General features: G+C 38.0%; 1 protein-coding gene across 14 annotated transcripts in view; it reads right to left on the minus strand.

The window, feature by feature from the left end:
• LOC309859927 (uncharacterized protein C8orf34 homolog) overlaps nucleotides 1–15,724 on the minus strand; it is a 570,857-nt gene that overhangs the window by 487,516 nt on the left and 67,617 nt on the right. For all 14 annotated transcript variants that reach the window (XM_082721209.1, XM_082721210.1, XM_082721203.1 and 11 more), the window contains exon 2: nucleotides 4,996–5,143. In XM_082721209.1, the coding sequence (XP_082577335.1) occupies nucleotides 4,996–5,143 (148 nt within the window). The remainder of the gene's footprint in view (nucleotides 1–4,995; nucleotides 5,144–15,724) is intronic.

Here is a 15,724-nt window from a genome sequence, read left to right on the forward strand (position 1 = left end):
TCCAAATTGTCCTGAGCTATTCCTTGAGGGGACAAAGAAGAGTACAACTATATTATTAATTGATAAACCTAAAACTAGATAGAATACTCCTCATTTAAATTTGAATAAATGGAAAAAATAATTCTAAAAAAATTTTTTCAATATGAAAAGCAAGAACACCACACTCAAGATACAAAGAAAATTCATAGTTTAGAAAAATTTACCCTGAAAAACCTTTACATTTTAGAATATGGCTAATTGACTTCTTAATAAAGAAATAAAGAAAATGGATTCTATGGAACAAAAAGAAATGTGAGAGGAGGTAGGTTAATCAACTAGTCTACAATAAAATATAACTACAAACAGAAATGAATAAAGAAGATAAGGAAATGCTGACAGTAAACCAAAATGCAATACCAACATTTAAATTTGTTTTCAAAGCCAGAGAGAAAAAACTGATATTGCAGAAAATCATATCAGTAACACAGAGAGCACACTTGACAAATCTTCCCAGAAGTTAGTCAACAAAGAAAGGCAAATATAATGTGAAATGAAATGGGAGGAATGAAGAACAGCAAAGCAAACTCAATTTACACATAGCTGATCTTCCTGAAGAAGAAATAGAAAGCAAATATAATGAAAACAACAACTAAGTACACAAGAGGAAAACAGTTTTAGGCTGAAGACCTGGATTTGCTAATTGAAAAGATTCACTGAATATAAGAAAAAAACCTAAAGAAAAAAGATAATTGTCGAGATATATTCCCAGTAAAACTTGTCAATATCAGAAAGAAAAAACAAATTCCATAAGTATTTAAGAAAAATAACTAGATATCTAAAAAATAAAAATAAGGAAGACTTCACGTTTCTGCACAGTAATATTAAATGGCAGACTTTTAGATGATGATGTGTCCTGAGTTGCTAGATACATTTGACGACAATAAGAGGACAACTTTAAATATTTTCAAGAGATACTATACCAAAATACTTTGACTATTGAGATAATTTCTAGCTAATCAGAACATGCACCAGAGGAAACAATTTGAAACTGCAGTCAAGCTGTAAACTGGCATTAATACTGTCACCCAAATTATAACTTCATCACTTATATTCATATCCAAGAATTACCCTGTACTTTCCTTTTCTCTCCTGTCACACTCTTTCTTTCTAAAATTTTGCCCCTTCTCCTCCTGGGACATACATTCCACAGCAAGCAAACACTCTTCTATTCTCAAGAACCCCCTCCTTTCATGTTTTAAGAGACTTCACTCTTTCCATAAGAACATTCCCTCCTCTGCAGCTTACTGGAATGGAGGGTTCATTCCCCCATGTGGTCCCAGCCATGGGCTGGGTTTTCTGGCCCAGCAGGGTTAAGCTGGAAGTCCCTCCTCTCTGGTGGGTAACTGCTGCCTGTCTACACTACTCACTGCTCCTCAGTGTGGTCACTGCTCTACTCCTGATTACTCCACAGCTGAACTCAAAACATTGGCATGGTCTCCCTTGACTTTTCAACAACTTGAATGCAACCCTGGTTTCATCTTCTTCTTCTTTTTTTTTTTTTTTTTAAGATTTTATTTACTTGACAGAGACACAGCAAGAAAGGGAACACAAGCAGGGGAAGTGGGAGAAGCAGGCATCCTGCTGAGCACGGAGCTCCAGGAGGGCCTGGATCCTAGGACACTGGGACCATGAACTGAGCTGAAAGCAGCCACCCAAGTGCCCCTGATTTCATCTTCTTTTTTTTTTTTTTAAGATTTTATTTATTTATTTGACAGACAGAGATTACAAGTAGGCAGAGAGGCAGGCAGAGAGAGAGGAGGAAGCAGGCTCCCTGTTGAGCAGAGAGCCTGATGCGGGGCTCGATCCCAGGACCCTGAGATCATGACCTGAGCTGAAGGCAGTGGCTTAACCCACTGAGCCACCCAGGCGCCCCTGATTTCATCTTCTTAATCCTCAGACTAATCATGCATTAAGTTTCATATTTCATTGTCCTCCCTAACTCTGAAAGGCTTCGCTTCCCTGATTATTAAGATACTCCACAACTAAGGCTACAAACAGGACCACCTCATCACCTGGACTCACCCCACCTCAGAAATCTTTATCTCAAATACCACCTTCTACTGTCCTTCTAATTGCTCTCAGATTTTTATTGCACCTACTCCTGCACCACCAGCCTTCTACAGTTCTTTTTCTTCAGCTCTCTGATCTGCTTTTTTGTCTAATTCTTTTCCTATCCTTGCTCACTACCCTTTCATGCCAGACCATGTGCTTTGATCACTTGAATAAATGGCTCACAAATGTCCTCACTGCTCTGCCAAACTGTTCTTCTGACCTCTACCCTAGCCATGCCACAACCACAATTCTCACTCAGTCCCTCAAACTGTTGGCTCTGCTCCCTTCCCACTGCTTCTGGGCTCAGCTGGAGAAAATCACAACTGTGCTGATGGTTTCTAAGAGTCATTTGTGTCTTCAACTTCTGAGAGGTCCCAGAACTGCCTCCATCATTTTTTTTTGTTGTTTTCCTTTTGCCAGCTATTTTCTCCTTTTCCTTGGTGACTTTTCACAATTTAAATCCCAACCCTCTTGTCCTCAGCAAACAACCTCACTTCTTAATAAAAAGACAAAATTTCAGGCATCAGATAAAATTTCACCCTTGCCTTCCCTTGGTTCATCTCCCACTCTCCTGGAAAATTTGACCACAACTTCTTCCATTCTCTCACTCTTGTAACTTTAATGATTATGAGGTATGATACTGAATGCCACACTGTGATTCCTGCCTTGACCCATCCCAGAGTTTTAGACTCATATCTAACTTCCTGCTGGAATTATCTACTATGATGCCTCACAAAAACTCAAAGTCATCAATAGGAAGTGGACTTATTATTGTTCTTCACAAATTTACTCCTCTGTTCCCACATTGCTTTGTTAAATAAGCATTTATGCCATTGACCAAGTCAGTGAATTGGGAGTCATAATAATCTCCTCCCCTCTTTCTCCCTCTCCAAGCAGTAAGTCATCAGTACTTGTACTACTCAGAATTCTAAGATGATCCCCATGATCTCTGCCTGTGACATTATGTCTTATATAATTCCCTCACCTTAAGTGTAGTAGATTGGACCTTGACTTGCTTCAAACCAACAGTATATAGTAAAGATGATGGGATGTCAATGTTATGATTATGTTATGTTATATATATATTAAGTAGACTGAATGACAGCAATCCCCTTGCTGATTTTAAAGAACCAAGCTGCCATGATGTGAAAGAGTCATGTGGCAAGGAACTGCAGATTGCTTCTTGGAGTTGACAGCAACCCCAGCCTAAAACTCAGCACAAAAACAGGAACCTTAGTCATACCGCTGCAAGAAAATTAATGTTGCCAACAACCTGAATGAGTTTAGAAGCAGGTTTTTTCTTAGTTCAGCCTCCAGATGATAATGCAATCCAGCTAATACCTTGATTTTCACCCTTGTGAGATCTGACAGAGGATCTTTTGTGTTAGTTACAGACTTCCGACCCAAGGAAAGTATGAGATATTAAACATAGGAACTGCAGAGTTGAACATACTACCATCTCTCCAGATACTATAGTTTATAAATATGGGCTCATATGAACTTCACTGGGCTCACAGACTCCATATGGTCTGCCTTTACATGATGGGTGCCATCTTTGCACCTACAAACCAGAGTTCATGTTTATATACCCATGCTACTTAGAATCTAAGCCCAAGAAAGTGAAGCCAGGAAACTGTAAGTGTTCTCTCTTTTCTATGCTAAAAGTTTGTGTGCTAGATTCCTGTATAATGCAGGTATCTTCTGTATGGATAACTGCCAGCAGAGAGCTCTACATTCTTTAAGAGGATACTCTATTCCCTACCCACGTTACTGTGGCTTTAAGACATGGTCTCAAGAAGGTACTAATATGAGAATATAGCCAAAGAAAACCAAAATCCTTTCAGGGGATCTCATAAAGCATGAGGAGGATAAGAAAAATGCAGATATTGGGAACACATCTGAACTCCTGTCAGTCAGATTCCCAGGGGAATTAGGCAAGGAGATGGCTGTTGACATAACAGGCACAGGAAATTGGTTTTAGAAGTAAGTGCCAAACCAATAAATCTGTATATAGAATAAAAAATCTGTCAGACACAAAATTCATAAGTAAAGACTGACATCAGGTCTACCCAATTATCTTAACTGGTGCTTATTGGGGGAGACGAGGCTATTGCAGACTTAGTAAGGTTGGTTCTCCAATGCCCGGAGTAAACACATCTTTCTAAAGTTAAACTTACTACATAAGATAAAAATAGGCACCACAGGAAATAGAGAATCATCATCAGTTTGGGAAAAGTGAAAGGCAACTTTTTAAAAATTTTTGTTTACCTTTCTTTCTATAGATAAGCTTTGAGCTTTTAATTCAAATTCTTCATGAAAAGAAAAGAAATAACCCTAGAATAATTAATTTGAATTCATACCAAATGAAACCTTTCATGTAATCTCAATCTTAAAATTGAACACACACAGATTCCCATATTTTAAAGCACAATACATAGCATATTATACAACAATATATTCATAATCAAGAGTATTTTATGACAAATTGGATTTTTTTCTTTTTTGAAGTGTAATTCACATATAGTGTTGTTATTAATTTCAGGTGTACAATATAATGATTCAACAATTCTATATATTACTCAGTGCTCACCAAACTAAGTATGCTTTTGATCTCTTTTGTCTATTTTACCCCAATTCCCTCACCTTTTTCCCTCCCTTCTGGTAACCATCAGTGTGTTCTCTGTATTTAAATCTTCTTTGTCATTTTTTCTTTTCTTTATTTGTTCATTAGCTTTTTCTCTTAAATTTCACACATGAATGAAATCTTAGCATATGAATGAAGCTGCAAATGAATACATGAAACCCTTGATAACCATCCACATTTATTTTATTATAATCAGAAAGACTTTTGTACATTTTTACATTAAATATATAAAAATCAACTATAAAATGTTTTTCACTTACCTGATGTTTCACTTTCTGCCCAGAGAGCTGCAGATCCAGATAAAGTTCTTTGAAGTTGTCCATGGTTTCCTTGTTTAGACTGAAGATGGTCAATGAGAAATGGGATTGGCTGGTCAGGTGTTTCAGTTATTAATTTGGTCATTAATTCCTGAAGGCAGAATAGAGCATACATTTATTTTTAATAACAATAGTGAACAATTACATAGCATTTACTAATGCCAGACACTGCTCTAATTGCTTTACATACAGCAAATAATTAAATCTTAATAACAATCTTTTAAGGCAGGTACAAGTTACTGTCCTCCTTGTGAGGAAAGTGAAGTGTAGAAACATAAACTATGTTATACAGCTAACACAGGAAAAACCAAGCTATATTACTCATATCTACTTTTATTATTCTACTTGGTGAAAGAAATACTAGAACTAATTCTAAATTCTTTTAAAACTATAGTCCAAGAATTTTAAACTCCAGATTACTATTTTTGAGAAATGCCATTACAAACTAATAAAGTTTACTTTTGGTAAACTTTACCATACACCTTACATATCAATGTCATTTTTTCTTCTTAACCATATACTTCTATCCCAAAATGAAGAAAAGTTTATTGTCATAAAAGAAACTACTAACAAGCCACAGACTCACAGAAACCAAAAAATTAAACTCAACTTAAACTAGTCTCCAAACAATACAGAATTTACTTTTTCCAAACGTCCTGATGGGTATTCATTCATTATTTTATTATTATTATTATTATTATTCCTCTTCTTCCTCTCCTTCCTCTCTTTCCTCCCCTCTTCCTCCTCTTTCTCCTCCTCCTCCTTCTTCTTTTTTTTTAATGAGTTAAACAATGAAGATTTCCCAACCTGCTATAGCAGCCTGTTCCATTTTGGACAGCTATAATGATGCCTTAAATTGGGCGGAAAGCTGCCTGAGGGTAATATCTATATGCTCTTTTTTTCCAGTCAGGAACAGCAAAGAGCAAGCTCCAATGTGTGGTCCATTAGAATCCCCAGATTGTTCCCATATGAACAGCTGCCAAGACAGGTGGTTATCATTCTGTGCTGTGTAACTAACTTTGTGAAATTTTATGTACCATTGTACATCCATATCAATCACATTTCACCTTGCTAGCTTTAGCCCAGAATTTTAGTCTGTCAATTATCATTTTAAGTTTAGATTCTGTGAGAGGAAATGGTCTTGAGTGGGCCAGAAAAATCAGATTCCTAGGAGTGCTAACAGAAGGAATATTGGAAATTCCCCCATCCCATTGTCTTTTTTTGTTGGTGGCATATTTCTTCTGCCTTGAATGCTCCTCTCTCAGATGTTCAGATTGCTGGCTTGTCATCATTTGTCTCTGATGATACCTTCTTAAGAGAGGTTTACCCTAATGAATCTTCCTAAGTCTTTATCACTTCATTTTCTTATTTTCTTCATAACATCATAACATTTCTTCAGAGTACCATATTCTCAGAATCATCTCATTAAATATCTGCTCATCTTGTGCTCGCTTCGGCAGCACATATACTAAATATCTGCTCATCTTTTTGTATGTGCCTCTGCTCGTCCTCTACTACAGCACTAAGAACATAGGCTGACCTGGTTTGATCTCAACTCTCACCCAAGGGCCTGGAAATCTTTATATCTCATAGATAGTAATGAAATTCATTCATTCATTCTTGGTTTACAGATCCCAGGTAAATATTAGTAATTAAAATCCCCTAATCTCCTAATAAACAATTAAAGCATTCATAGATTCCTTAGCCCAGCAAAAAACACTCTTCATAATTCCTATATAAGAAACTGCTGTTGGGGCACCTGGGTGGCTTAGTAGGTTAAAGCCTCTGCCTTCGGCTCAGGTCATGATCCCAGGGTTCTGGGATGGAGGCCCATAGAGGGGGGTCTCTGCTCAGCGGGGAGTCTGCTTACCCCTCTCTCTCTGTCTGTCTCTCTGCCTACTTGTGATCTCTGTCGGTCAAATAGATAAATAAAATCTTAAAAAAAAAAAAAAAAACTGCTGTCGTACCTCAGGTATACTTGCTGACATTTCTAACAGTCTAGAAACACATGGATTTATCTGAGTAGAGGCTAAATGGACTTTATAGATGACAAGATTCCAAGGTGATCTTAGAGACATGGATGAAATAATTCAAGGTATCTCAAATGTGCAGACTGAACACCGAGTGGGAACTGAAAAGAGCAAAGGATTTTACCCCAAAAACACTGTGTGGCAAAGTACTTATTGGACGAATGTGCTTGTTTTAAATATTCTGAAAAAGAGGTAAGCAAACAACCGGTTGGCACAGGTCTTTTTGATTTCTGTTTTTTAAGATTTCAACTATCAATTATAACTAAAAAATGTCATTCTGTGGTTAAAGCGATGAAGGGTTTAATTAAATCCCAATTATACATCAGTGGAATGCAATTTAAACATTTTGGATTTGCTTCTGTAGAAAAGATGTATTATATTCTATTTAAATTCATTGTACACTATCAAAAAGAAAAGAAGAAAAGAAAAAGAAATAGAAGAACCAACTAGATTACTCTTGTCACAAAAGGCCTGGGTACTCAGATAAAGCAAAATCAGTTCAGATAACAAGGGCTTAAAGCCATAGCAATTTCTATTCTGAAACCTCCAAAGATCTCATTTACTTTTTTTTACCTGTCAAATTAAATGGAAAGTTTCTGTGGGTATTTTCTTTCTTTTAAAATAAACTGAAGTGTCCCTATATTATCTTTAGATGATGGGTCATACAGTCTTGATAAACCAAGTAAACACTGGTAAATTTTAAAAATATCATTAGTCTAGTTACTAATTTTGAATATCCTTACATTCCATTAATGAATATATATTCACGACAGAGGACAAACTCAATCATAAATAAAATGAAAATAGTTAACGTTTGCTATAGGGTATGTTGGGTACCTTGACTGGACAACAATCTACCTTCAGATTATTGTCTTTATAAGAGGAATTACCCTGATTCCCAATCCGTATATCCAATAGCATTAGCAAGTGAATAATTTTGAGGACTTGAACTAAACAGAATGCTCCTGGCAAAAAAAAGGATGATTTCCACCACCATGATCCCACCCCACAGATTTATATACACAGAGACACACTGAAGGACAGATAGATTGGGGAAATGAGAAAGAATCATGTTGCTAGAATGTCAGTTGGCGACAGAAACCCCATGCAGAAAAGTTTCACAAAGATCCTTCACAAAAGGCAAAAAGTACTCCAGAAAGGCAACCAGGGTCAGGTAAGGTGGCTGAACTTCCGGCGAGCGAGAGGGGGCTTACCTATAGTCCTTGCCATCGGAGCAAGAGCTGTGAGTGAAATTCCCTGGGTGCTAGAACTTGACCAAGATGGAGACAGTGCGCTTGGCCGTCCACACTACATCGGCCACCTGGGGGCTGTGCTGGGCGTCCGCCCGCAGAGACCGCGGCGACAGCCGACCGCGGTGGGATCCAGTGCACGCTCGCGCCTTCCCGCTCTGCCGCGATAGCCGGCCCGCGCAGGCGGTAACCGAGGCGCACGCGCTAGCGGGAGATCCCAGACCGACTGGCGTTTTGGGGGTACCCACCCGCCTGCCTGGGAGCCCTAACAGCGCTCAGGCGCCTAGAGAGTAGAGTCCTTGGGCAACGACACCTTTACTGACCCGGGTTGCAGTGATCTCCGCAATTGTCCTGAGGGAGAGCAGCCAAAGCTGCCCATTGGACTCCGCGGAAACCTGTCCCTGGATGTAGACATCCCCTGAGTCCCGGAGCCAGCACACACCCTGAAGACACCCCCTAATCCTGTGGCCCCGGAGCTAGATGAAGTGTATCAGGGTTTCTGGAGTGTATCTGTGCCTCTGGAGTCCTCTGCTTTGCCATACACCCATTCCTGCTCCTCCCAACTTACCATGCAAGACTCCAGCCTCAGACCCAAAGGGGATGCTGGAACCATCGGGTGGAGTTGTTCCCCAGCTCTGAGGACCAGGCACCGGACCCCGCCTTCCAGCTCAATGACAAAAGCCCTCCCCAAAACTCAGGCCAGCAGTTCAGTGGCTGCCCTGAGCTAGGGCAAGATTTGGAGAGGACGTACCTTGGCCTCTTCTACTAATGGCCTTAACTGCCCCCTTCTCAGCCAGGAATCGGGCCTATAGTGTGGGGGCACCCTCCTCATCTGCTGCTTCAGTGACATTTAAGTCTTCCTTTAACCAAGGATCTCTGGGAGATGTTGGCTGTGGGCACATACAAACTGAAATGATGGGAGTGATAATAGCACTCCTGCCCTGGAACAAAAAACACTGGTGGAAACTTTAGGCTAAGGACTTAGGGACTGATAAAATGCAGGCAGTACTGACAGAATGGGAGAAGATATTTGCAAACAACATATCAGATAAAGGGCTAGTATCCAAAATCTATAAAGAGCTTAGCAAACTCAACACCCAAAGAACAAATAATCCAATCAAGAAATGGGCAGAGGACATGAACAGACATTTCTGCAAAGAAGACATCCAGATGGCCAACAGACACATGAAAAAATGCTCCATATCACTCGGCATCAGGGAAATACAAATCAAAACCATAATGAGATACCACCTCACACCAATCAGAATGGCTAAAATTAAAAAGTCAGGAAATGACAGATGCTGGCGAGGATGCAGAGAAAGGGGAACCCCCCCTACACTGTTGGTGGGAATGCAAGCTGGTGCAACCAGTCTGGAAAACAGCATGGAGGTTCCTCAAAATGTTGAAAATAGAACTACCCTACGACCCAGAGATTGCACTACTGGGTATTTACCCTAAAGATACAAACGTAGTGATCCGAAGGGGCACGTACACCCGAATGTTTATAGCAGCAATGTCCACAATAGCCAAACTATGGAAAGAACCATCAACATCCATCAACAGATGAATGGGTAAATAAGATGTGGTATATATATACAATGGAATACTATGCAGCCATCAAAAGAAATGAAATCTTGCCATTTGCGACGACATGGATGGAACTAGAGGGTATTATGCTTATTAATTCAATTATTATTATGTGAATTAAGTCAATCAGAGAAAGACAACTATCATAGGATCTCCCTGAAATGAGGAAGTGGAGATGCAACGTGGGAGGTTTGGAAGAAGGAAAAGAATAAATGAAACAAGATGGGATCGGGAGGGAGAAAGGCCATAAGAAACTCTTAATCTCACAAAACAAACTGGGGGTTGCTGAGGGGAGAGGGGTTGGGGGAGGGAGGTGGGGTTATGGACATTGGGGAGGGTATGGGCTATGGTGAGTGCTATGAAGTGTGTAAACCTGGTGATTCACAGATCTGTACCCCTGGGCATAAAAATACATTATATGTTTATAAAAAATTTTTTAAAAATTTTAAAATGCAGGTATTGATTTTAGTGTGATCGATTTACACTTACAAGCTTAGTTAGATTTGGGGCATTAAAGTTGCAAACAAAAAATATATATATATGTATATATGTATATACATATATATATAAAGATTTTATTTATTTATTTGACAGAGATCACAAGCAGGAAGAGAGGCAGGCAGAGAGAGAGAGGAGAAAGCAGGCTCCCCTCGGAGCAGAGAGCCCGATGTGGGGCTCGATCCCAGGACCCTGGGATCATGACCCGATCCGAAGGCAGAGGTTTTAACCCACGAGCCACCCAGGTGCCCCACAAACAAAATATATTAACAACTGGCACCAATGGAAAATTTAATTCATACTTAACTAATAATAATAGTATTACTAATGTAAACGAAATGCAATAGAAGACATCAGGATAAGGTAGTGATTAGACACCAAAGCTTTAAAATCAGAGTGACACTTTCTAAAATCATCTTCCACTTACTAGCTCTAAGACTTTGGGCAAAACAATCACTTTAATATTCAATACCTCCATCTACTAAATGTGAATGATACTACCTTCATAGAGTTGCCAGGAGAATTAAATAAAATGATTGCAAAGCATTCATAAAGTCCTTGGGATATATGTGGCCTACTGTAATAAGTTGTCTACATTTCCTCCTAAGGCTGGGAAATGTTTCCCAAAACTTCCTTTGTGTGATCTGGGTTAGAGTTTCCCAATGTGAGGAATTCAGAGAGACTTGGAAAGAGCAGAAGAAGGCAGAAGAAGCTCTCCACAGAGTTAACTGCAAGCAGATGTGAGGGCCGATGAGAAATTCACTGCAATTTCCCAGCAGATCTGTGAAAAGCAGTGCAGATTGGCAAAGCTGTGGGAGGAGGTCTACAAAGGTACTGGAGAAGGGCATCAGCTTCCAGACAATCATCTGAGAACCACTCATTCTGTGCTCCCGGCACAGACCTTAAGGGTCAGCTCCTCCTGCCTTTGGTGACAGCCCCACAACCTTCAGCAGCATTTCCCTGGCTTCTGTGCCCCACCTTCTAACTTACCATCATATAAACTGGTTTGTTTTAAACTCTATATGACCCAGATACATAGAGTAGTTTTTTTTCCTGACTGAATCCATAATGATCTACCCGAAAGAAGTTTTAGCTTATATTTTCACATTTACTAGTACTTTTACATATTTACATAATATTTTATATTTATAATGTGTATATATTTATTATTACTACTACTATCATTACCATTTTATCACATTTTATAGCATGTATTTTTTGATGCTATATATGCATACTGCATCTTTTTATTGGCTTTATTTTTTTGGTTATAAAACTATTAGATGTCCTCTTAATATAGCTTATTGTCAACTACAGTCTTTATCTTCATGAACATACTATATATTGAAATAGTCCCCTGCATTAATATCTGTTTCCTTGTTAATTACAATTTTGTTACTGGTACCAATTCAAATATATTAATTTAAAAAATACACATATGAACATAACATCCTTTTATAAAATTCTGAAAAACAGGGACACCTGGGTGGCTCAGTTGGTTGGACGACTGCCTTTGGCTTCGGTTGTGATCCCGAAGTCCTGGGATCGAGTCCCGCATCGGGCTCCCAGTCCACGGGGAGTCTGCTTCTCCCTCTGACCTTCTCCTCGCTCATGCTCTCTCTCAGTGTCTCTCTCTCAAATAAATAAATAAAAATCTTTAAAAAAATTTTTTGAAAAACAATTTAAAGGGCTATTAAGTAATTACTGAATCCAGATTTGTATTATACAACATGTAAAGACTAATGGAATTTGGGACTATTATATCTAATAGTAGACAGCCAAGTACTATATGTAACATTGCAACAATTAATGAGCTGGAGAATGGATACTAATTAAATAACAATGATGAGTGTCTCTAAATACATTTTAATGTCCACTACATAAAAGCAAAATCATGAGTGAGGACGTAGCTCATCATAGAGTCATTATCAAAACTAGAATGAGTAATCAGTCAAGAGTAGAAATTATTTTAATAAATGGTCATTTCATTTAATGAAAGCTAAAGGACTCCTTAATTAAAAAAACAAACAGAAAAATCACAAGTATACACACAAACACCAAATTTTACATAATATTCCTGGTATTTACTCATCAATAGGGTGACCCTGACTCTCCAACTTTCCAGGTTAAGAACCCTTGTTCTGGGGGCGCCTGGGTGGCTCAGTGGTTTGGGCTGCTGCCTTCGGCTCGGGTCATGATCTCAGGGTCCTGGGATCGAGCCCCGCATCGGGCTCCCTGCTCCGCAGGTAGCCTGCTTCCCTATCTCTCTCTCTCTGCCTGCCTCTCTGCCTACTTGTGATCTCTGTCCTTCAAGTAAATAAATAAAATCTTTAAAAAAAAAAAAAAAAAAAAAGAACCCTTGTTCTGGGTTCCACAGCATACAGACAGCATGGCATTCTGCCCCCAAATTAATTACCTAATTACTTCATTGGGAGTAAGCTACTTTGTACTTCATTACCCTAAGAGGTAAGTAATAACTTTTGTTCCTTTTAACCTCAGGAGAAAGTTATCAAGAAACAAAATTAAAGCCAGTTCTAAAATCTCAGGACTTTGTAGTCTTTTTTAAGTCAATAAACATGTAGGACAATTACATTCAATAGTGCAGGTGGTGTCAATCAGGTATATTTTTTACTCGACACCTATAATTACCTTAAAAACTAATTGCATATGGCACATTATCATCTGTAGAATGTTATTTTAGTTCAAAACTATATTAAAATTGAATCACTGAATTAATTATAAATCTGCACGTTTCAATTATCTGTTTTTAATTAGGTCTCTTAAAAATTCGCATTTGAAATCTCAACCTTCTGAATGCCCACCCTACCCTCACCACCCAACTATGTATCCTAAATAGGCAGGTAATGGACATTAGATTACCAACAAACATATGAGAGAAATCTACTTAAAATTCAGTTGTCCCAGAAACACCTCTTTCTGAAACATGATTATTTTTTAAGATTTATTTATTTATTTGAGAAGGAGAGCAGGAGAGGGTAAGGGAGAGGGATAGAAGAATCACAAGCAGACTCCATGTTGAGCAGAGAGTCCCACATGGTGCTCGATCTAAGGACCATGAGATCATGACCTGAGCTAAAACTAGGAATCAGATGCTTAACCAACTGAGTCACCCAGGAACCCCTGAAAAAGCATTATTTTGAATTGATGTCACCATTCCCAGTTGATTGAATTCCACTGGGTTTCTACCCACACCAGAACCCATGCTTTCTTTTCTCTCCAGGTTTCCATGCACATGTGAGAAGGGGACAGACATCTGTTTGGATGTTTCTCTGTCCTTTATTCAAAGAACTCAAATTATCTGCTGGTTGTTCAACCTTCCTCCACCTCAAAACCATGCCCACGTCTGCCCTAAACTCACTTCCCTCATTCCCAGTCAAAACAGAGGATTGCATTGGAACATTGATCTCAAAAGAAAACAGAGCAAAATGAATAGCAATAATTAAAATATGTTATTTATTGAACCCAATATGCACCAGTGTCAAGTATTTGATCTAGATTTAATCATTCACTGTAGGCTTGCATACAAGATGCACAACCCAACTAGTATGTGCTTGTCAAATCCTTGCTTACTTCTGATTACCTGCCCCTCACCAACAACCCATCAATGAAAACCATCACAGTCACACACCCACTCGCAACAATACAGGCCTAGGGAAAAGAAAATTTGCACTCCTATTCTGAAAGGCTCTTGGCCCTTTTCAAATATAATCTAATATAAAATTAGGATTATAATCCTCATTTATAATGAGAAAAGGCATCTAATTAGCCCTGTTGCATATTATGGAATATAATCTAGACAATCTAGGGAAAGCAAAAACTAAGTTGTTTTATAACGAAAATTAGGAATAATGAAATTACCATAATTGAAATTAAAGTTTCTAAATCTCAAGCTAAGTATAAATCTAAAGCTAAGTCACAGTCACACTGAATCTTCCCTGCTTTTAGTAATATAGGCAAATAATAGGTAAATCGAACCAGCAGAACTACTGAATGATGACAAGCGATATAATATTTATCTAATGCCTACTAATCTTTCCTCCAATACAGAAATGTCTTTTCAGAGTAAATTATTGAATATTTAGTAGCCACTTTGAGAAAATCTTCCTATAAAAGTACAAGCTTATAATTACATTTGCAGGCAAATGTCAAGGTCCCCAGTGGAAAATATTAACATACCCTATGAAAGAACTTTCAGTTAGGTTATGATATTGTTCAACATAAAAGTCTATCAAAACAACTCATCTGGCATTAAGTAGGAATTTCCGGAGTCTTACTTGAAAATACCACTGTAGGAGTAAAATATAGGTGAAACTTAGAAGAAATAGTAAAGCCTTCAAAACTCAAAGAAATTAATTAAATCAACCCATGATGAAAATAGCAGATATATCTAGAAATCACCATAAGAAGGATGTCTCTCATTTGATATGAATTAATTTTAGACTTTTATCATTTGTAAAGAATAAATAAAACACTAAATAAACACCAACTAAATACTAGTTAACTAAATACTAACTAAACACTAAATAACTAAAACATTAAAGGTGTTCAGCATGACAGAATAATGAAATTTCATAGTGCATGCTCAGCATTTCTCTTAGAATTAATAATGAACTAAGGAAAGGATGTACACATTTCTGTCTCTATGGAAATTATAGCTTCAAATTGGTGATGGATATATTGGACTATCATAGGTGAGCACTGTTACATAGTAAGTATTTATTCTGATTGCATGCACCATGAAGTCATAAAATCAAATGGCCATAGACACATGGGCCTATTTCTAGAATCTGTGTTCTCTTTCATTAACCTATTTGCCAATCTTACACCATCGTTACAATATCTTAATGACTATAGCCAAACAGTAAATTCTGATAGCTTGTGGAAAAATTCTTCCTATCTTGTATCAACAACTTTTCTACTTATTTTGTCAAAACTGTTCATTTTCCTGCTTCTTTGCATTAACTGAAATTTATTCTACTTTTCCCTCTGTTAGTCTGGAAGTCATACACACTTCTAATATTCTTTTAGTGGTTATTCAGAGATTAAAAATTAATACTGACTTATGTACATTACATATTCATTGGTCCTTTTCCCTCGTCTCAGATTTTGCAAGGAACTTAGAATACTTTAATTCCACTTATCACACCTGGCATTAGCGTACATTTCTATGTATGCTACATACTTACTATTCTTACTGCTCTATTTCTTCCTTCATCTCCTACCATCCATCTGGGATCATACTCAGCAGCATACGGAATACCTTTTATTTTAGTAGTGACAAAATCT

This window comes from Mustela nivalis (assembly GCF_964662115.1).
Source record: "Mustela nivalis genome assembly, chromosome: 2".
NCBI classification, from domain to species: domain Eukaryota; kingdom Metazoa; phylum Chordata; class Mammalia; order Carnivora; family Mustelidae; genus Mustela; species Mustela nivalis.